This window comes from Nanorana parkeri, unplaced genomic scaffold (genome assembly GCF_000935625.1).
Source record: "Nanorana parkeri isolate BGI_ZX_2015 unplaced genomic scaffold, ASM93562v1 scaffold55, whole genome shotgun sequence".
NCBI lineage: Eukaryota > Metazoa > Chordata > Amphibia > Anura > Dicroglossidae > Nanorana > Nanorana parkeri.
The window spans coordinates 1,040,066-1,064,188 of record NW_017306323.1 but is presented as its reverse complement, the minus strand read 5'-3'; the positions used below and the strand labels follow the sequence as shown (position 1 = coordinate 1,064,188).

The 24,123-nt window shown below is 44.4% G+C and overlaps 1 protein-coding gene across 3 annotated transcripts in view; it reads left to right on the top strand.

The window, feature by feature from the left end:
- The first annotated feature begins 3,506 nt into the window (after positions 1–3,506).
- Positions 3,507–24,123, top strand: part of MYO5A (myosin VA) — a 148,964-nt gene continuing 128,347 nt past the window's right edge. For all 3 annotated transcript variants that reach the window (XM_018576070.1, XM_018576067.1, XM_018576069.1), the window contains exon 1: positions 3,507–3,809. In XM_018576070.1, coding sequence (XP_018431572.1) covers positions 3,783–3,809 — 27 coding nt within the window. In that variant the 5' untranslated portion in view covers positions 3,507–3,782. The remainder of the gene's footprint in view (positions 3,810–24,123) is intronic.

Here is a 24,123-nt window from a genome sequence, read left to right as displayed (position 1 = left end):
TTTAAAAAAAAACTAATTTTTTAAAATAAAGTCCCCCACGTACACACACATACAAATGCAAACATGCGTCGCAGGGCCATTAGTGTCACCAATGGGCAATTTGGGTTATTGTTATTTGTTTGTGATTTCATGGCCACACGCAATTATAGGGCTTGACATGTCTGGTGTCTATTTACCCAACACAACCCCATCTTTTATATTTTACCAAAAAATTGGGCAATGATAAATGTTTATAATATAATGTAGGGAAAACATCTTTAAAAATAAATGTTTTTGGTGATTAAATCCCACCAAAAGAAAGCTTTATCTGTCCCCAAAAATGGTATAAAATAATTTCAGTACAGCGTTGCATGATGGAATAAATGTCAGTCAAAGTGCCGCAGCGCTAAGTACTGAAAAGTGATCTAGACAGGAAGGGGGTTTAACACCCCGGTCTTCAAATAGTCCAGATGCAACTTTATGCTATTAGGGTCAGGGGACATTCAAGTAAAGTAGCCAACGCGTTTCGGGGGTCCAGGGATTAATGAGAGAAATAAATGTACTGTATGTGGACTACAATTCCTGCAGCTTGAACGCTGTATTGAGTTGTGATGGAAGGCTTGTCAGAAGCTGGTTTGCTGCCAAACTATCAAGCTGCAGGGATTGTAGTCCACATGATTTCTCTCTTTAGACCCTAATAAAAGGGGGTGTTTTGGACCCCCAAAATGCACTGGCTACTCTACTTGTATGTCCACTAACCCTAATGGAAAAGTTGTATCTGAACTATTTAAATGGGTATGGCTCTTCCTTTCCTACATCTACTGCTTTTAAATGAGTGGTTTGCCTTAACGCAACATATGTTAACGTGCAACATGACATGTGTTGACGTGCATCAACGTAACACACTAGAGTGAACAGATTTGAAGGGGCCCTCAGTGTATTGGGATGCCATTCAAAATGAAATAACAAATGACATTAGCATGTGCATGATGTGGTGTGCCATAACACGCTCATTATTGCAAAGCAAACTGGCGTTAATGAGAAATGTCAGTCTTTTTTCCCTCCCATATCTTTGGTGCTCTTTTTATGTTATAATCAGGGCTGTCCTTAGGTAAATCGCCACCTGATGTGATGTCGTTCCGGTGGAGGGTTGGAGTTGGATGCTGTCAGGGAATGGTCAGTGGTGGAGGGGTGGGAGGTGTGCCTGGCTAATGGTTGTTTGAAAAGAAAGGGGATGGTGGTGGGCGCCAGTCCACCCTGTCAGTGGCTCTGTCCGAAGTCCCGCACAACTCACTGACGTCACTGGTTGCCAGGAGCTAGGCAAGATGCAAGCCAGAGCATCCCTGCTCAGCTCTTCGCAACTGATGTCAGTGAGTTGGGCGGCACTGCACAGAGCGTCACAGGTTGCTAAGAGCTCTGTGGCCTCCCCCCTGCTGCCCCCCACCACCAACCGGCCGCTCCCCAATGAGATGCCGCCTGAGGCAACTGTCTCATTATAGAGAAAGCCCTTGCTGTATTAATATATTTACAAGCCCAGCAGATCCAAAGTTGTCCTCTTCTCTCACACTGCTCTCCTACTACAGGTCCCATGGCCGTCCTCTTCCTTTGCAATGTCATGAGTCAGTTGTCTCTTCCTGGTTCTTGCAGCCGGCCCCCAGTGATGCAGCAGCAAATCTCACACATGTGCAGATGGAGATTTGGTTCCATATCTGTCTACATGTAATTTTTTAAATGGTGGAAAGTGATGTCTCCTGGGATACCGATGTGACATATCCTGGGAGATATTGCTGTCCACCATTAATAGAACATGTACACAGACAAGGCGCCAAATCTCTGTCTGCACATGTGTGTGATCTGGTGCCGCCTCTGTTTACATGAATGGTGGAAAGTAATGTCTCCTGGGACACCGATGTGACATATCCTGGGAGATATTAGTGTCCACCATTAATAGAACATGTACACAGACAAGGCGCCAGATCTCTGTCTGCACATGTGTGTGATCTGGTGCCGCCTCTGTTTACATTAATGGTGAAAAGTGATGTCAGTATTCCAGGAGGCAGCAGGAGGAAGGTGAAACATTATTCGTGCCGAGGCGGGAGGGCAGCAGAAAAAAAATTGTAAATAAATAGTTAAATAAAGGTCATCTTTTTTAAAAAGTGGAGGGGAGAGGATTAGAATGCTGCAAAGCTTTGTTTTGAGTGAAGGTGAGCTTTAAACTGAACCACCTGGCACTGCACAATGGTGCCGATACATTTCATATGCATTAGTCTCTGCTCACACTTGTGCGTCTTCATGTTGATGTGTTTTAGCGCCTTTTTGTTGCACGTTTTTCATGCGTTTTAATGCTTTTCCCTGTGTTTTTGTGTTGGGCAATGAAAGTAAAAAAAGTTTGCTAGGGGATGGGGGCATGGTACAAGTATTATTTGTGCGCTCCTCAGTCTGTGGAGCTTTGCACTATGTAACACCAAAAGAAGCAGCGGTACCCTTTTCAGTCCCCGTTCACTCCTTCATGCCCCGTGAACATGTGTGGCTTTTATATGCGTTTTCCCCCACGTTTGCGTTGCTCATTGATTTCAATGGGTGCCTCACGTGTGACAAATGCAGGAAGGCAGCTGCTGTAGCAGATTCTGCTACATGGGGTACCGCATTTTTTACCGCGTGTTTGCGCACGTTTAACGCATGTCAATGCGCAGGAAAAAGCGTGCATTTTCCCAGCTGTGTTTGAGTGGTATTAACAAGTAATGGCACTACAAGCGCATTGCACGTTTTTATGTAGTCCTTGAATGCACGCCAATGTGTACGTTTTGCACACATTTACTCCGGCCAGGTTGACACTATGGTGATCCGTGACCGCGCAGCAATTGTGCGCGAAACCGTTTGGGATCTCTCACCAAAGGGGATCACGCTGGCGGTACCATTATTTTCTAATGGCACCCCAGTCGCCCAGGGTGGATCGCTCTGCGATTCCTCCCGTGCAATAGAACACAATCCCGCCCCGATACCGCACGCGGCTAAAAAAGCATGTACCTTTTATCTGCGATTTCCGCGCGGATGTAACTCCAATGATATTAATGGGGCCCCGCGGCAACCATTGTGTGCAACTCCACACGATCGCGCGGTCTCGGGATGCGCGTCCTGGGTCGCCCAGGTCTGCACCAGCCCTGAACTTAATGTTCAGGGCTGGAATCGCAGAGTTAATACAGAAAATAATGGGTTTCCTTTTGTCTCGCGTCCAACGAAGCAATTTAAATTGCGCTGATGTGAACAGGGGATTACGGTGCACTGTCAGTCCATTCAAATGAAAGTTGCATTATGTACAGTGAACTTGTGAGCACTAGAAAAGGTGTGTTACACGTCACAGGACGATCTATATACATCATCCTATATGTGTGTCTCGTCTATGGAATGGTTAAGTCTCTGTGATGTTTGATGTGATCTCCGGCGCCCTCTGGCGGAGAAGAGCCGCATGCACCCCCCCCCATACCAGCCGTTGCAGCTGCCGGCAGGAGATGCTCTAGTTCCAGCCGATGGGAGGCAGAGTCAGCCAAGCAATCCTCCGAAGAAGTGAAGGCAACAATCACAGCTTCCCCTCCAGCCATCACTGATACCCACAATGCATAGAGACCGACACCAAAATAGAAATCTGCTCAGGTAACATGGCGATCCTCGCCGCCTTGGACTAAACACATCGCCCGCTGGCCGGATCGCACCTGGACGGATAAGGAGCGCTGCGGACTGTCCACCTGCGGGGCGGGATCAGACCCGGGGCCGGTGTATGTCCAGGGACACGGGGCAGCACAAGCATGGCAGCATCGGAGCTCTACACAAAGGTAAGGGTGCTGCAACCCATAGGATGCCAGGGCTGGGGTATCTCTATCAGTGAAAGCCTTCCTATGGTGCCTAGTGCTCAGCATCCAGGACTGTCATCATCTGCCCAGGCCATAGATCACTGTAGCACCCATATGATGCTATAACTGGGACACCTCTATGAATGAAAGCCTTGCTTCCCTATTGTACTGAGCATCCAGGACTGTCATAATCTGCCAAGGCCATAGATCACTGTAACACTCATATGATGCTATAATTGGGACACCTCTATGAATGAAAGCCTTGCCTCACTCAGGCCACAGATCATTGTATCACGCCATTGATGCTAGGGCTGGGATACCACTAAGAATGGTACTGAGCATCCAGGACTTTCATCCTCTGTCCAGGCCATAGATCATTGTAGCCTCCCATATGATGCCAGGGCTGGGATACCTTTATAAATCAAAGCCTTGCCTTCCTATTGTGCTGATCATCCAGTGAAGTCATCCTCTGCCCAAGCCACAGATTATAGTAGCCCCCCATATGATGCCTGGGCTGCAAATCACTATGAATGTAAGCCTTGTCTTGCTATTGTGATATATGTGCTGTGCAACCAGGACTGTCATTCCCTGCCCATACAACAGATTATGGTAGCCCCCCATACGATGCCAGGGCTAGAACATCACAATGAATGAAAGCCTTGCCTTCCTATTGTACTGATCATCTAGGACTGTCGTCTGCCCAGGCCGCACACTGCCTCCACCACCCACATCCCTGTATCCAGCACGGCCTCCCATCTCTCTGGATTTAGCTGCTAAACATCTGCTGCTCTTCAGATTTGCTCTGCTCGCCGTAGTGCTTTGTTCTTATTGCTCCGGTCACTGTTTTTGTCTACCATTAAAAACCGGGATGGGTTATTATGAACTGTGGTTAGAGACGGGGTAGAGTTTTTATGTGCTGGATAATTTGACATTGGATAGCCAGTTTCCATTTTGTCCTTGACAGTTGCTTATGTTCAGCAAATCCTTTACTTTGCCCTTTGGATTGGACTAGGATGCAGATGCATGCTCTGCAATTATCCGGAGGGGAAAGGCGGATTATATTTGTCTTTTATATAGGACTGAGATAGAGAACTATTTCTTGTGCTTGCAGACTGATTGTATAAGTGGCGTGTGTTATCAGGGGCCGAAAATGCATTTCTATGGTGAAGAGGCCTGGCAAAACTCAACGATGGCAATGGAAGAAGTTGAAATGTTACTGCACACACCACACTGGCTGACAGTGATGGGGAATGATTCAGACATATGTGTGGGACTTATAATATGTTATACTTCTGGTGACTGACCTGTGGCCCTTTTGTGTTTGAAGTGTGGCCCTCAAGCTCCAGTTGTCAGTAGTGGGATCAGTGATTTGTGAAGGGGATTTCAATAGCAAAATCTCTAGCAATTTGATGTAACATGTCCCTAGTATCTGGCTCTCTCCTACAGCATGACATTAGTCTCCAACCACTTCTGTAGAGCAGCGATGAGCCTGGGCTTGGTGTGAACACAGTTTGCCTGAGTACACCCAAGCCCACTCAAAACTGTGACCCGCCAGCCCATTCAGTTTCAGCAAGAGCATTACCCACCGCAAATGCCACCACTGATTGGGTTGGCGGACACAGTTTCATGTGGGCTTGGTCAAACTGATTTTGCAGCAAGTCCAGGCTCATCACTCCTGCAGAACAGTCTCCAACCATCTCCTCTAGTAAAGCCGGGTATACACGGACGAAATTTGCTGCATGGGTGCCACTGTTGTCACTCTTCTGCCTGCCATCCCTCGATCGGAGGAGCCACTTGGAAGATTCTTGGCTGAACGGAGGCAGCAGCCAATCAGCTGCTAGCCCCGTTTGGGTATTCTGACAGCAGCCAGCAGCTTCTGCCTGATTAAAAAGGAAACAGCGGTGGAGATTGCTCGATCAACACTCGTAAGCATTGACGAATTAATCTGTTCTATCTCTTTCATTCACATGTTGAATGAAAAAAATAGAACCGAGTATACCCAACCTTACTCTTCAGTCTATGACAGTGCTCTGTAACATAATATATATAAGGAGTTAACAAGCATTGCTTTATGCACTATGTAGCAGATGCTACAGACGAGGAAGCCATCTTGAGGGGGCAGGCCTATTATTCAGCTAGCCAGTTCCCAGAATCTTTTACATTCATGAATCATTGAGTTTACAGTGTCTACCTCATCAGTGATGACCCTCGCTCCTAGTGAATCAAAGGGCTGCATTGTTATGAGTAGTGGTTCCACCCAGCTGCAGGTGACAGGTACACTTTAATATGAATGCCCTGTTACAGTGACACAAAAAGGGGAGATCTGAACCTCTGATACCCTGTCATTGTATACAAACAAAATGTAGATGTAGTAAAGGAAACGGAGACAGGAGCTTCGGTGTCAGTGTTTTTGTTTATGACATCCCCACCAGAAGATGTGTTTTTATACATTGTACAGTATGTTTATAATCAGAGAATGTATGCAGTGGTGTGCAGTCTATGACAGCTTTTTCTATGTAGTTTGATGAAAAAGCGTTAAATGTAAAGGTCACCATATACCAGGGGTGGGCAGCTCTGGCCCTCCAGCTATTGTGGAACTACAAGTCCCATGAGGCATTATACTACTGACAATTACAGGCATGGCTCGCACAGGCATGTCGGGATTTGTAGTTAAAGCACAGTTGAAGGGCCGGAGTTGCCCACCCCTGCCATACACATTACAATCTCAGTACAATCAACTTTAGATTTATCAATACTATGTAACCTGAGGCCCTACCTAATCTATCCATTCACTCTGTATCCAGTCAGGCAGGCCCTTGCACTACACAGGTTTTGGTAGATGTAAAGGAGAGCGTACCATCAGATTGTAATGTGTGTGGTGTGCTTAGGACTGACCACACATGTACAATTGTCTTTAGATATACCAACAACTAGAGGTGTGTGTGGTCCTGTCTGTGACATGTCGCTGGCTGAAAAGACGGGATGTGCTGTGGGAATGTATTGTATATCTTACACAATGGGACCTGTGTTTTTATGTGTTTGCAGCTTTCACTTCTATGCCGTTTCTGAGTTGTAAATATTGGTGTTATTCAGGAGCATTTCCTTGACATAACCTGACATCTGTATTGGATCGATGCTATTGGTGGTTGCTGTCATGGTTAATGATTCCAGCACCAGGTTGTAGGAGTTCAGGCTCCTATCTTTGATTTTGTTTACATATCTTTTGACCTAAATCAGTGTGGCAGCAAGGCATTTTCCGGTTTTGTGCTCGCCACTTGCACTGCGATGGCCAGTGTGTCACTTTCACTTGCTTCTGTCCTCGTACATGAGCCCCAATGGCTGTCATTGCAGTTATTGTAAACAACACTGCTTTGGCCATAGCAACCAATCAAATCCTTACTTTCACTTCCTCACCTACACAGGAGACGTGACAGCTGGAGTGGTTGCTATGGGCAACACAAATATTTTCCTTTCTAGCTTTCTCCAGGCATTTTTATCTCAAAGCTTATTAAGGTAACCATTAGAATTAGTATGCAATGCTTTTAACCTGGGGTGTGGAAGGACAGTGACCGAGAGATGAGTACATAACTGGGCTGCTTCTCCCTTCACTGTCCACTCATAGGCTGGGGTAGGCCTAGGACAAATAATGCGCCATCAGACTGAAGAGATCTAGTGGCAGAGTAAAAAAACAAATCTAGATTGCATAGACCTAGATCAGCATTTCCCAACCTTTTATCAGCCACAGCACTGTTTGAAAGTATGCACAATCTAAAGGCACCCCAGTCTCAAATGTAAACAAACATAAATATAGAAAATGACGAGTTGTCCCTGAAAAATCCATACCGGAACATTATCTGAGATAGGGGTCTGGTATGGATTCTAAGAGGGTCCCGAAACAAAAAGGTTGGGTTCCCCCTTTACATCAAGGTCCCCCTCCACATTGGGAGCCCCTTTACATCACAATCCCCCCTTTCACATCAGAGCTCCCCTTCACCTCAAGAGCCCCCCTCCTTTCATATCAGTCCCCTTTGACTTCAGGAGTCCCCTCTTCACATCAGAGGCATGTCGCTGTGGGAAAATTTCAAGGCACCCCCTGAAGAAGCCAGGAGGCACCCCAGGATGCCACGGCAGACTGATTGCGAAAGACAGATCTAGATCATAGCCTTTTAATGGGCTATTTCTTTTTGTCATATTATTTTTGGCTGGAGTTCTGCTTCAAGGCACCCACTGAATGTGACTCGTCAGTGTCAGGGCCTTAGTCTGTAATAGTTAATGGGGTTAAATCAACAAACGGTTTCTTAGTGATGAAATAATTAAAGTAGCAGGATGAATTTTGCTTGATTGAACACATTTCTAACAGTGAAAGTGGTTTTGATTTGAGAATTTCCATTCATTTTAGTATCGAATGTTAAATTCAAACAAAATTTGGCACAACATTCGTCAAGTCTTTGATGGCATTATTTACAAAAATCTACAGTATATTTGTGCCTCAAGGTGGATCACTTTAAATGTCTCTACTCATAAAATGTATAGGGCTCCGTCTCTTTTGTGCTTCAATTACTGAAGTTATAGGGAAATTCCACCTTAAAAAAAATGAATGCACATATATTCATAAAAGTCAAAATGTGCATTTGTTATTTCTTTGCATTGGAGCCAGTAAAGCATTGTAAGTGTTAGGGATGCACCGATACCGATACTAGTATCGATGCCGATACCAAGTATTTGGCCGAGTACTCCGATGCCTGGCCCAAGTACTTCCTGTTTTAGGAAGCCGGCAGTGCGTGATTACACGCGGCCCGGTTTCCTGATTGGCCGGGAAGCGGCTCCATGCTCTCTCGTCACTTGTGACGTCACCAGCCAGGAAGTCCGGCGCCATGTAATGATGCAGCGCCCGGCATTCTGATGGGCTGGGAAGCCGGCTTCATGCTCTCTCGTCATCTCATGACGAGGGAGCATGGAGCCGGCCTCCCGGCCAATCAGAAAGCAGGGTGCCTGGCTTCCATGATTGGCCAGCAAGATGGCTCCGGCTGGGTACCGGAGGAAGACCGTTCCTGGTTGGAGAAGCCCCGGGGGTGACAGGGTGGACATGCGGAGGTGAGAGGGGACAGACTTTCTTAATCGGGAAGTCGGGTGGCGAGTCATTACACGCCACCTGGCTTCCTGAATGGGACTTCTGTTACTCGGTAAAAAAATTATCGGTATTCGTACTCTGTACCAAAATACCGGTATCGGTGCATCCCTAGTAAGCGTGATCAGTGGATCGCGTGCTTTGGCTCCTGCAGATTCTTCCTCATGTCCATGTCCGTTCCAAGGTATGGGCATTCAGTAACATGGACGGGAGGAAGAATGAATGGCCTTTAAGTTCAGTGATGTCATCAAGTCCCGCTGCTGCAGTTGGTCTGCTGGGACTTGCCGCTGTCAAAGGATCTGTGAATGGATTACGCGGCTGTGTTTGCGAAACCACACACAGCCACGCCATTTTCAAAAACAGCAGCAGCCTGTGGGTTGAAGAACCCAGCAATCCAGGTAAGTAGGGGGTTGAAGAGGATTGCTGATATGACCATTTTACACATGGGTGGGCAACTCCAGTTGTCATGGAACTACAAGTCCCATGAGGCATTGCACGACTCACAGTTACAGGCATGACTCCCAGAGGCAGAGAGTTGTTGGGATTTGTAGTTAAAGCACAGCTGAAGGGTCCACCCCTGTGTTATACCCTGAATATAGATGTAACATAAAACATGGTCAGAGGTAAATTGAGCCTTTACTTTTCTGGAATGCGGAATCTATCCCCTGTACATTTTTAGACATGCCTTCAGTTAAGCCTAGGAGATCTTTGAACGTTTCACAGTGCATAGCGGTGAAGAAAAGCGGTTTTACTAGCTTGCATAAAAATGTCCTGACACTAAAGTTCATTTCTTTGGATGTTCTACAATTGTGTGTGGTGTTTACATTGACATCGCTCTGAATGTGGACTGGAATGGCCTCTATGTGTCTACAGGAAAGACAAGCAGTGATTGCTGTGGGAAGTGTTATAAGGTGCCTATTATAGACATGTGGTGTCTAAAAAGAGGGTACAAATAACATTGTCACCCACAGAAACTATTCTGGTGTTCGCTGGGCTAGAAAATGTCACTATGAGCAGCTTCACAATTTTCCTTTCTTCTTCTTTTCAGAAACCACTAACTGGTTGTCTTTACAAATCTGGATTAGTGACCGATGAAAGCGGCTAATATAAAACTCAACAAGTCAAAATAACAGAAATGTTGCAGCTCCATATAATGATAAATATGTGGTCGGCAAATGTTTAACCCTTTCGCTGCCACTTCCATTTTCACGTTTTTTTTGGCATACATGTTATAACACAAATTTTAGGCCTGAAGATTGCTTGAACCACCCCCAGAATTATATATTTCCTCAAGGCAGAGTCCCTGTAAAATAAAACAGTCACAGTTGCTATTTTCTATGCCCCATGGTATTTGCACAACTGTTTATCAAACCCATGTATGTGTTTATGTGGTATGCATCCATCTCTGTACGGATGTAAGCGATTGGATCTACGGGAAGATCGGTACAGCTACTGCATCCGTCACACCGTCATTGGCTTTTTACAGGCTCCTGGCCATGGCTACACGGAAATCTTATGACTCCCAGGTGCATAAGCATATATGTACGGCCCTCTGTGGCTGTGTGAAGGGGTATTATCTCTTGTATACAATATATAGATTTGGGTTCAAGTGGCATAGGCCTTCTCGGGCCTACTTTTTGCTATTGCTTAAAATAATATCTTAGGATTCAGCCAAAAATCCAGTGTAAATTTGCATGACTGTGTTGTAAGTAAGCACAATTATATTATAGTAAAACTTTGCTGTATCTGCTGAGATCTGATTACGATATCGCTGTGCAAATTAGTCAAGCAAGATAATTGGTTGTTGGTAAGAAATAGTTGACCTTTGGGGAGATGAAGTAAGGGCTTTTCAGCAGCCCCAGCATCTCTAGTCTATGGTGTTTTCTCATTGGTGCTGTAGATCATATGCTTGCTATGTGTTTTTTTTCCCACCACATCTGAGTGCAGGGATAGCCACACATATGCTGCATGCTTGACGTTTTCTGCGTCTTACTGACTGTTAGAGCCATGTATACCCCCAAATCAAGGTGTTTTCACATTATTTATTACAGAAATGTATATAGCACCAACAGTTTACACAACGCTTTAGACACTGTACATTCACATCTGTCCCTGCCCTCAAGGAGCTTACAATCTAAGGCTTCTGTCTCGCATGCATACACATACTAGGTCAGACAGGACACAATTAACCTATCGGCGTGTTATACTGGAACGTTAATAAAAGGACAGTTTGTGTATAAGTAGCTCTGTTAGAAGTTCTTCTTAGCACTATGTGATCTTGGCACAACAATAGAAAAACAAATGTGTTTTCTTAGTATCCCACCTCAACCTAACCACTGAACCATCACGTTCTCAAACAATTCATCCCCAATTCTAGGATATTTAAAGCAGAACTCTTGGCAAATAAAATCTTAACCTTTTGCAGTGGGGCTACCCCCGAACTGCAAGGGTTAAGTTCTTGTTTTGCCTAGGGAGCTAAAATACCAGAATGACTCACCCAAACCTGGCTGGCTGCTAGACTGGTCCCTTCAGCTTCACCCCCCCCCCTCTCCGCTCTAGTGGTCTTGGGTCCAGTGAGTCATCACGTCCTAAACAGTGTATAGGAAGTGAGAACGCCAAAGGACATTCCATCGCTGAAGGAACTGGTCTAGAAGCCAGCCAGGATCGTGGTTCAGGTGAGTATAGTACCCTAGACAAAATTGTCAAAAATACAACATTGCACAAAGTATGTGGGATTATTGGCAGTCACAGATGTATAGCTCTTAGCCTTGTCTCCACCTACAGTGCCTGTCAATCAAAGTCACAGTGGGCGGGACAGCCCAGGAGTCTGAGCAGCCCAGATCTACAGTGGGGATGTTACAAGACAGGTGACAGGGGGGCATAGTGGGCATTGGTCGTACGCACCGGTAACAAGGGCTTTAGTGCTTATCGTGCCTGATTTATGGAGTAGATTCTGAACGGCTGCAGCACTGAATGTAACAGAAGTATTTGATGGACATTAAGAAATTACATTTTTAAAGTGCTGCAAAATTTCTGCACAGAGTTCAGCTTTAAAGGAGAAATATTGAGAAAGGAAAATATACTCTTCACAATACTTGGAGCTGGCATGGGTCACTGCAGCTTTCATACGTCGGCTCTATATACCGAAAGCTGAGTGCTGGATTAGAGTGTTAGACAGGGGAGGGGGCGGGCACAGCTGGCTCTGGCCCTAGAGAGGCAGAGACAGCTGTCAATCAGGCAGCGGGGTGGATCCTGACAATATTGTTGGGATCTTTCCTGGTTGCAGCATGGCTCTGCGCTGTCACCATAAAGTGAGCAGTACCTTGCTATACACTGACCTTGTGTCACAGAAGTACGTTAGTAAATGAGCTCCTGTGACCAATAAGAGAACTAAAGGCAAAAAAAAAGGTTTGGCTTTAGTTCCCTTTTAATTTTAGCCTCCGATTTGAAGAGTAGTAGATATTTTAAATAAAATTACATGCTATGATAAGGTTGTTTATATTGTTGTAATCTGATGTACATTTGATTTCTATTTTAGGAATATGTAATGACTAAATTCAGTTAATTTCAATTTCAAGAATTCATAAGGTCATCTATTTCATATTTCAGACTTGCAACAAATGCTGCATTGTTTAGGGTTTGCAAAACAGTCCTATAAACATTGGCCATCAAGTTGTTGGCTTAAGAATTATGGGGAGAGTGAAATACACTCATCCCCATAGTTAGAGCCCACGTGTGACACTGCAGCTGTCACATGCTGACTCTATTGATCGAAAACTGAGCGATCACAAACTGCTTATCACTCGGTTCCTGATCCTTTCCCCGGAGAGACACCACTCCCTGCAGGGAATCCCTCTCCCCTCTACGTTCCTCCAGCACTGAGGCTGAGCCAGCTGTCAATCAGGTAGCGGGATGGATATTGTTGGGATTCTTCCCAGCTGGCGCGCGGCTCTGCGCTGTCAGCATATATTGGGCAATAGCTGCCCATAGACTAAAATTGGGCTTCTGATCAGGTCTGCCTGAAAAACTGACAGACCTGATCGAAAAGCCTATGCGAAAGGGGCCTAAGACTATCAAAACTGATAAGAAAAGGGTGAAATAACATATTAAAGTAAATTTTTTTAAAGCTAACCTGTGGTTTGTCACTTGTTTGCTTTATACCTCCCCTCCCAGCAGCATATAGCTGCCATTCCTTTGCTTCCCTGCTGTGTCATTAATTATTATTATTATTATTATTATACAGGATCTATATAGCGCCAGCAGTTTGCGCAGCGCTTTACAATATAAGGAAGACATTACAGTTACAAGACAAGATGGTAAGGAGAGCCCTGCCCATGGGGGCTTGCTATCTAAAAGGGAGGGGCAAGTGATGCAAAAGGTGGCCGCTGTGTGAGAATGAGTTGTTTGAGAAAGTAAAAGTTCAGCGGTTAGGCGGTGGCAGGATAGGCTTCTCTGAGGAGAAGAGTTTTCAGGCAGACAGAGTAGGAGACAGGTTGGGGTAGGGAGTTCCAGAGGATGGGAGAGACTCTGGAGGAGCATGGGAGGAGTTGACAAGGGAACTAGAGAGAGGGAGATTTACCTGTCTGGAGCGTAGAAAACACCCAGAGGATGGGAGAGACTCTGGAGGAGCATGGGAGGAGTTGACAAGGGAACTAGAGAGAGGGAGATTTACCTGTCTGGAGCATAGAAAACACCCATGTGACTTCACTGGTGTTTGCCCCAGTACTGTCACAGGCTGGTTTTTCAATGAGCGACACAATAGGGAACAAGGTATGTGTGGCTGGAGTCTGGCATTAATATGAACCAGCTTTCCCTGCATGTGTAAAGCACAGGATTGCTCCATACTAAGGAAAGTAACAGGTTCACTATACAGAAGGGACCATAAGCATTCTATACTTCCTTTCTCCATATTGTGGTGTCAGCACCTCGATCCATTACCAGACTGCCTGAGAAATATCCTGTACTCCTGTGTGTGGGCAGCAATTGAGAAATCCCTTTCCCCTGAGCTGCCAATCACCAGACCTTAGTGCTGTCACATATGCATCCCTGTAAATTTTGACTTGTTCAGCAAATCGAAATGTGCAGGGAAATCTCGGGTGGGAAACTGTGGGATTATTATGGGATGTTTAATGTCATTTCTGTATTAGGGTCAGTATAACTTTACCCAGTATAGGCAAGGTTCAGGTTTACTTAACATTTGGCAGGGCATGGTGAGCAGCAATGACACAAGCATTCCCAGGTTACATTGCCCATCTAGCCTCTGCCAAGCACATTATATGGCAATAATAACCATTGCTAGCTGTAGTCTGTTGCAATGGTGAAAAAGCCATAGCAGAAGAATACATATTCTGAGGCTTCTAACTAGGTCTGCTTAGTCTTTAACTTGACATGATGATAAAGTCCACTCGCTAGTTAATCTTCCTCTGTCTGCATAGGCAATCTAAAACTGACCCCTAGATCAAGTTCAACATTCCCATTGCAATTAGCAAAAGTTGCTTCAGAAGGGGAAGGTTTAGAATCCCTGGTGGTTTTTATTGCTATCTAGGGATATGTGAGATATTTTTTTCTCGCTTCCTGTGCTGCTGACTAAGCATGGGCTCGGGCGTATTCGCAGCTCCAAGTGCCGAGACGCCAGGAAGCTGACAGCGCGCAGCGCCAATCATAGGTACTGAGACATTTTCCCGGTCCGCAGCTGCAGAGATCGGGAAATGTCTCGGTGCCTGTGATTGGCGCGGTCAGCTTCCTGGCGGTCTTGGCACGTGGAGCTGCTAACACGCCCGAGCCCATCCTTACTGCTGACGACATTTTACCAGACAGGAAGTAAGGGGGCTTGCCCAACAGCAACAAAGAGGAGGTTCAAATAAAGCAGATATGCTTACCTGATCATCTGTCCCGCCAAGGTGCTAGACCGGTCCCCGCAGCCTCTTCTTCCCTGGGCTCCGGCGGTCTAAGGACCTCTGACGACATCACGTCTAAAGCAGTCCATTGACTTGCACTAGACGTGATGAGGGGGAGAAGGGTGAGTGCTGACCGCCACGGGACAGACAATTTGCATTTTCTCCCTGTGCTTGTGTGGGTTTCCTCTGAGTACTCTGGTTTCCTTTCGCACTTCAAAGATATGGTGGAAGGTTAATTGGCTCCTCTCTAATTTGGACCTAGCATGTGTATGTATACATGTGTGATGGGGAACTTAGATACTCCGACTGTAAGCTCAATGAGGCAGGGACTGATATGAATATACAGTGTGTAAAGCACTGTGTAAATTGTCGGCGCTATATAAATGCCTGTAATAAATCTCTAATGTTAGTCCATGTTCAGTACCAAGACAGTGACTTGTGCATTTTATTCTAGTGACACTGGTCCCATAAAGACCTCTATTGTGATTGTTTGCACTGCGTATGTACACTGATTGCACCTGAATATGCAGGATCATACTGCAATCCATCACACATCTTTTATTTTTTGCCTTTGGATGAAGTGCCAATGTTCTCGTCTTCTAAGAAATGTATGTCAGTTTTTATATCCCCAGCTTGTTGTCTGGATGGAGCGTTGATATGATCAGAGTGCACACTGAGTTTAGTCAGCTGACGGGCATGTCGGTTTTTTAGCAGGAAGGTGAGTAATGACGGAGTCATGAGTTTCATCATGTTGCCTAGCAGCTTGCAGAAGCATAATGCAATACGTTTGGTGCTCTGTTAGAACACCCAGCTTTATATCGCTGCTCTGTGTAATTAACCCATTTACTGTCATAGAGGCTGATAAGACCAGAGGGGGTAATCAGTGTGGTTTTGATGCATGCAGATGTTCCATTACACAGTGTTAGAGCGATCAGTATCTGTGTACTTCTCAACTGTGCGAGATAACAAAGCACTTTACTTTCCCAAGGCGAGGGGTGTTCTGTGCTAAATTGGGATGTGTCATGTAGTAAAGTTATAACAAAGGAAATGTTTTTTTTCTACCTACATGTGCCTGGTGTTTTACAATTTTGCTCTCTAGCTAGCATTCTTGTTATAACAGACTCTAAAGCTGGCCTTACACCTTTTAGATTTTCTTCAGATTTTCTATGGTTAGATGGAAAAAGTGCAACAGATTCCTCCATCTATGCTAAACTGTGTGGATGGAGGAATCTCCCGCTGGGCCAAGCTTCAGTATCTTGCTAGTCGGCCCGCTGGCTCTCAAAACACTAGAACAATGCCCGCATCCAATCTGAATGTTCAGGCATCTTGAGAGCCAGTGGGGCCGACTAGCGAGATACTGAAGGTTGGCCCAGCGGGAGATTCCTCCATCCACACAGTTTAGCGTAGATGGAGGAATCTGTTGCACTTTTTCCATCTGCCCATAGAAAATCTGCAGATAATCTATAGGTGTATGGACAGCTTTAGCCTCAATAGTGATCTAGGTAACCAATTGTTTGGGCTCTAATGATGGCACCAGAAACTGGAAGTGTATGGAACTGACCAGGCCAATCAATTACATTTTTCTCTATCACTATGGACCATGAAAGTTGTTGATGGCATAGTACCTTCTGTGTCATGTGATTATAGTATATATTAGCCCAGAGGTAGATGAATTATTATGGAATCCAGAAGCCACTTTGTCCAGTCCAGGAGCCAGCAAGATTTTTCTATAGGAGCCAACTTGATTGAAAACGACTAGAGAAAACCTTTAGATGTTAGGTAGCAGCTGCAATTTTTAGAATGTGTTGGCCACCTGGCTCCCGGGATTATTTTACCCTGTGTTATCCACTGTAATTCAGAACAACAACCCTCCCTGTTGAGGAAATAAAAATCTCTATACCACAATTTCTGAAAAAGTGGTACAAGCACATCCAAAGCAGGGGTAGGCAAACATGGCGTTCCAGCTGTGGTTAATATACAAATCCCATTATGCCGCTGCACCGGGAGTCATGTCTGTTGCTTTCAGACTCTTGCAGTTTCTCATGGGACTTGTAGTTCCAAACTGGCTGGAGTGCCTAAGTTGCCTATCTCTGATCTAGAGGAAATTTTGAATTGCAAGAAGATTCCTTAATTAATATATACACCTGTCTCACATGGAAGCATTTGTGTTTCAAGCTCATATGTTGCATATTTTTAGAGCAATAAAGCTAAGCCTATTTATTGCTATCAGTGGGCACTAATATATGGCCTTAGACTCGCAGGAAACCTGCACTGACTGAAATATGGGGCTTCCATTGCTGCTGTTCTTCTGAAAATACCAGCCTCTTGGGTGTCTCTGGCTTCAGTTCTTTGAGTGACCTGGAAAAAGTATGCAGATTAGAAGGTCAGAGAGAAGACAGAGCTCCTGATCTACATGCGTGTTCTAGGTCAGTGGCTCATGGTATTGAAGCCAGTGGATTAGCATGATAACCAGTCGGCTAGCATTTTCAGAAGGATCAGTTGCACCATTAGTTAAATATGGTTGTCTTTAATATGAGACATTACACGGTATATTCATGGCAATCATTAGCCTTATTTATTTGCAACATTTTTGAAGACCAGAATATGTATTAACTAGCTATATAGTGTATGTAAAGAAAAATACTTTACATTGTACAGGCAGTGTTGTGTGACATTGAGACGTGCACAATGTATAATATTAACCGGTACCTGCTGTTTTATGCTATGACTTGAGTAGTTTCTTCTTTGTCCTTGTCTAAGTATCGTTTCTTACCTATAAAAGAAATGCACAGAGAAATATTGTTTACTTCAAAGCACAGAAAGCTACAAATCTGAAATTGGGAAGTGTATAGTAGCACAACATGGTTCCCTATATGTCAGAACTGTGTGTCCGCAGCTCTCAGATAAAGTACTCTTAGCACAGATCTGTGACTTGAGAACCAGTGTGGGCTTGTAAATGACTACTGCAGGAAAGCGGAAATTCTAACTCGATGGCTGCGAAAAACGAGGAGAATGCGTAATGGGAGAATGTTCTGAGGTTTCCAAAGAGTGACTAATAAAAGCCAGCATTGAAGCTGTTTTCAGCACTCCTCTATCTTACCTCATTCCCTTACTCTGTCTCTGAGAATTGTGTGTTTTGTAAGTTCTCTCATTTGGTCCTAGAGTGTGTGTTTTTATAAATGCTGTGAGGATGTTGTATTTTCAGCTGCTTCCAGTTCAGGAACTGAGAGTGTAAGGGCCCATTCACACCAGATGCGTTAGCCTTGCCCAGCATAGTTCTAACATGTAGACAAGGCAAGTCAGTTCACACCACTGCATGGAGGTGGCTTTCACGGGAAAAAGTTCTACATGCAGTACTTTTTTCACCACAGCGTGTTGTGAGGCAATACACCACATCACAACGGGGTGAACAGAAGGGCATGAAATGTCACTTTGTGGTATTTCAATTTGGGCTGCAACCAACGAATCGATTAATCGATAATGAGGATCATCGATTAGTTGGTCTGGGTCCCCTGGGCCTCTCCTCTGCGCTGGGAGCCGGTGTTTTATCTGCACTATGTCCCCTCCAACAGGGACACAGAGCCGATGAAAGAGCAACGGGGTTCTGAGGTGACACAAACTCCTGCAGCCAGTGACCCAATCCACCCCTGCCACTGCATCGGCTGTGCAGCTTTCTTCTCCCCGCTGGGAGCCCACTGCATGTTAACGACTGTGTCCCCTCCGATCCCTGCTGCTCTCCCCCACCTGTATCCGCAGAGGCAGCGTGATCAGAGGGGACACAGAGCCACCTGCAGGAGGGAGAAAGCTGTCAGGAGGCCGAGCGGGGCGATGTGGGGAGGAGAGCTGCGGGACGATCACCAAATATATGAAATATTTGCTTATCGGTCCCTGTAATATTCCACATCATAGTGATCAGTACTGATCACTACGATGTTTATAAATAATGGAGGACATAGTATTCAGTTACTGTGTGTCCCCAATTATGAACAGGAAGCGCTCAGTGTAACCTGCAATCTAAACAAAGGCCTTCACCGGAGAAGTAATCTAGAAACGCAAAGCGCACAGCTCACCCCTATCATGCGTCCCTGCAATCCACACTCGGTGCATGGATGACTCTCTTCTGGAGTGATAGGCTCGAAGACCGCTAGCGGTTGTTCTTTGTATAGATGAATGTGGAATAAAGTTTGAATTTCTTTGGATGATCATCGTGTGCTGGTTCTACATTTTTTTTTCTTCACCGGAAAACCATCTAAAAGGTAAATATTTTTTAAAATTATTGTTGGGATATGCTGTGTGAATGGGGACATAATACAAACATGTAGTGGGGCTTTCCTAATATTGTCTGCAAAAGTGGAAATACACGTGCGAATACTGCCCAGGTCACTATATGCAAGGAGTCTGCATGTTCTCCCTGTGCTTGCATGGGTTTCCCCTGGGTACTCCGGTTTCTTCCCACACTCCAAAGACATGCTGGTAGGCTAATTGGCTCATGTCTAAATTGGCCCTCATATGTATGCATGTGAGATAGGGACCTTAGATTACAAGCTCCTTGAGGGCAGGGACTGATGTAAAAGTGCAACTATGTAAAGCGCTGCGTAAATTGTCGGCGCAATATAAATACCTGTAATAAATAAATCTATCCCTTTTACTTGTTGAGCAGGCTATATTCAAAAAAACAGGGAATCCAGTGTTCTGCTGTGATCTGCTGCTCCACAGCCACACGCTGGTCCCATGCCGCCATCTTCCTCTCTGTCAACGGGAGCCAGTGATGAAGCACTACCGGTATAAGGTAAAAAAAAAAAAAGAGGCAATAAACGAATAATTAATATGCTTTTTAAATAACAAAGGGGGAGGGTTGAAGTGGAGAAAAGTCAGTTTTTGGAGTAAATGTCTGCTTTAAGCCTTGCTGAGATGGCCTCTTGAGCAGTATTGTCGCACATGACCATATTGTTTGAGAAGTCATTCTGGCCACCTTAAGTTCGATCACAGTTAAATATTCATGTCGCTTGTCTCTAAACCTAGCGGACAGTCCCACCATCATGTCTGTCATATAAAAGGCAGCGTTTATCTAGACAGACCACTTTCAACAAAATCATGTGACTGTGGTATGTGACTTTTTAAATGGAGGCTCAGGTGTGAAGTCATGGCTTAGAGAATTAAGATACTATTTTTAGACAGTTTGCTTAACAAGTCTTCATACCTAAAACGAGGAAGAAGGAAGAACAAAAGGCATTCCTTTTTTGTTGGTTTTACTTTCATCGAAAATGAAAACAAATTCAAATAATAATCTGAAATCAGTAGAATCGTATTGATCTGATTCAGAAATGTACAGCTAGGTTTTCCCCCATAATAATCTGAAATAGTTTGATCTTAAAGTAAAATTCCAGCCAAAACATTGTTTCCTGAAGTTTTTAACAGAGTAGGTTTGTTGCCGTCTCTGACTCCATAAATATCGTGGTAAGTAGACCTATACCCACTTTCACAAAAACATTTTTTGTTTTTTTTACTTACAATTATTGTTTTTCCACTTCCTGGTCATCTTAGGCAATAGTGATGTAGCCCATGCAAGCATTGCATTCTGAGAAGGTTGCATCAGCAGAACATTGCTGGGAAATCTCATCTGTAATCTGTTAAATCTCACGAGATGTCAGGGAAAGGCATTTTCCTCCCCTGAGATGATGTGCATGGTCGCATGTTCCAGGAAGTAAAAAGAGATATATTCATCTGCCCTTAGTAAATATGGCCACTGTGAGAAGAATGGGGAGCAAAAGAAAAAATAGATATGCAAAGAATAAAAAGCCGGTAATTAACTATCTAGAAGTCTCTGTTTGTAGATTACCATTACTAAAGGTGACTTTGTTGTCATTTTAAAGCTAAGGGTAAAGTCCCTCTAAAGTATGACCAGGTCTGTCGAGCGTGCATCATTGCACCCTGCTCTTATAGTCTCATGCAGAATGGCACCGATGTCAACACGTGTGCGACACTCTCTGCTTCGAGGACTGGCCAGCAGGAGTATCAGAGAGGAACCAAAGAGGTCCCTGTGTGTGTGTCACATGACTGGGCATAAAACACCTATAGCAAGGTAAGTATAGAAATTGTAACAATATATGCCCACGGGTGGGGGGGGGGGGCCCGCATATAAAAAATCTTTAAAAGCCCTCAAAAATAATTGCACTTTTTTGTTGTTTAAATTAGCAACTATCAGTGGAATTAACTAATGTTTTTAAACCAGTTATTTGGTTTATTGTGCTGACTCTGAGAACCATTACATTACAGTACTTTCTTTGATTCGTCTATCCATCCATCCCTTAAAGTAACTAAAATGACATGAAAGCATCCCTTAATCCCCTCAGAGCTTATTCACACCATGTCCGGAACATGTTCAGACCAGAACAGTTTGTTCCCGGAACCAAAAAAAGCATCCCAATGTATCCCTATGGTTAGGGATGTTCAGATACCAAGTACAGATACTTTTTGAGCTCCAAGACTAGTCTAGAGAAAAATACAAAAGTTAGGAGGCAGCAGTCATTTTTTAAGAGCATATGGAGCTCCTGGGATTTGTGCATCCCTGTATTAATGTATGATTTGTTTTTGTGTTTTAATAAATATATATTTAGGATGCACTAATACCACTTTTTCAAGTAATAGTAGTGATACTTGTCCAAGTACTCACATATACAAGTACTGATACATTTTTGTTACTAGAGACTAATGATTTCAGGACAGTGGTGGAGCGCCAGAGCCAGGTCCCTACCTATGTTATTTCTGGGCTCTGTTCACACCAGCGCAGTCCGTTCCGGACCAGACAAAAATACTGCTCGTCTCATTTTAGCTGGTCCGGAACGCATGTAAATGCATCAAAAATCCATGCAAATGCACTGGATTGCACCTGAAAGCCAATTTTAAGCTAAAAAAAAAGAACCGTAAACGCGGCGAAATCTCGGTAAAAACGTGACAAAACGGAATTCACAGTGTTCCAGATCTGGTCCAGAAAATGGTGTGAACCTGGCCTCATTGGTTGACTTGCTGGTGACTTGGCTTGTAGTGGTTTGATTGCATTCAGCCCCTGCGATGTACACTTGTATGAGGAGCACACAGTGTGAATGCACACAGCAGCACATTCTGGTCTATATATAACCATATTACGATTGATGCTTCTACTTGGACATTGCTGGCTGTCAATGGAGCTGTGCAGAGCTAAAGCATTCTTTGTAAACAGTGTGTGGACTCTAATGACCTCTGGCCTTTGCTTCTTAATATTATTACTACTCTTAAAGGAAACCTGTACTACATGAAACATGGTAGCTGAAATTGATGGCTTCTCCTTATAAAAATGCTACTTTCCAGGCTGTCATGTTAATACAAAGGCTTTAATATTTTTCCGGCTGCTATCCAGCATGTTCACATGAAGGTCAGCACTGGTACAGGTTTCCTTTAGAATTGCTGTGTCTTAAGCCGAATTCACACTTGCGAATGAGGCTGGTTGCATTCAATCCATTTGACTCGTGCTGTGGGTGGGAGGGTCTGTACAATCTAATGACAGCTAACACCGCCCATGGATGTTTGCAGGCTGTCCGAATGTAATCGCACTGTTGTGATTTACCTGCAGATGATCATACCCGGATGCAAATAGTCTGCTTGCAGCAGATCGCAAGACTAGCAGAGGAATATTTGAGACTCATGCGATGGCCCCCATTCGTAAGTGGGAACTGTCCCTACTGCAGCATATATCAACAATACCTGCAGTATAACTACCCCACCGTCCCCTAAGCAGATCATCCCCACCAGCATTACCTCCCCAAGCCTCTTTATCTTTGTACCCTCTGGAAAATAAACACATTCCAAAGTGTAGGTCCCACTCAGTTGCATCAGCAATTCAGAGTAATACATACATTATATTTACCATCATTAAAGGGAATGGGGATGCAGGTGGCCAATCAGGAAGCCGGGCGTCACATAATGACCCGCCATGATCCCTCGGGGCACAATGCACTGGCACTCGGTATTGGTGCATCCCTGCTAGGCAGACTGTGCTGGCTTTGAAGGCCCTTCCTTGACATTTGCATTGGGTTGATGGTGCCTGTTCTTAAATGTTGCTGATTCTTCTGCTTAAGCTTTATCCAAGCATTGACATTAAACCAGTGATACATGTGATATGAATGCTTCATTTGTCTGCTCCTTGGGTTAGAAATAATCCTTTTCTTTTCAGGCATGCCTTTTAGTTTAGCGTCTTAAAATGGTGAGTCACTTTAAAGCCCTGAAGAATGGGATATATACTAAAACCTTAAAATGCATTGGCTAAGATCACAACAGTCAAATCAAAAATGTTGAATTAGAACTGTTCCTCTCCTGTGTAAGGCTTTGCCCTTCTGTATTGGACTAGAAAGCACACATTCTGTACCCTTATGTGCTTTTTCCGCTAAGTCAGTGACAACCTGCATGTACCTTAGTTGTAACACTTCCAACACACATGGCATGCCCAATCCCGGCTCCATTCAAATGAATGAAAACCTTAATGGAGAGCAGTTCTAACACTTCCAATATACATAGCCATGCTCATTCATGTCTCCTTCTGCATGAGAGATGGCCTGTATGGACCTAACACCCATAGCCATGCCCAGCCCTGAGTTCTTCTACATAAGTGATAACTTGGATTGGTATGCCCAGCTGAGGCTCCTCTTAATTTTAGAAAAATATGTACTGCAGTACTTACTGTTTTTTTTCTTACACAATCCCATACATACCTGTTGATCCTGCCTGTGAAGTCCACCTGCAGTTGAGATGGTGTGGTAATGATGCTGTACTACTCCTGAATTCAGAACAGATTTGCCACTCTCATGTAGACTTTGCTTGCTTGCACTATAGTGGGATGAAAAAAAATGTACAGGGGTCATGATTATCAGCATTGTAAATGCTGATTTTAAGAGCCTGTAGCTTGTCAGCAACTGGCCACACTTTGTTATGCCCACTGCTTTCTGTATTGATAGTACTGCCTCTGTTACTGAAACCCTCCCACTGTGAGCTGCAGTGTCTGGGAGGAGGAGCGCAATGAGGGAGGATTTGGCTCAGCCAGGCAACAGTAAATTAAGTTATTTGTTCATTTATAAAGTTTGTGTATCACATAGATTTGGTACTTGTTTAGACTGTCACACAAAGGAGCCTTTGGTAGTACTTTTAGTGACAGCCTGCATAAATCTAACACTTAAACTGATTGCCATGCCTATCCCGGCTCCTACTAATTAAAGTGACACTAAACCCAGGAGTTAAATCC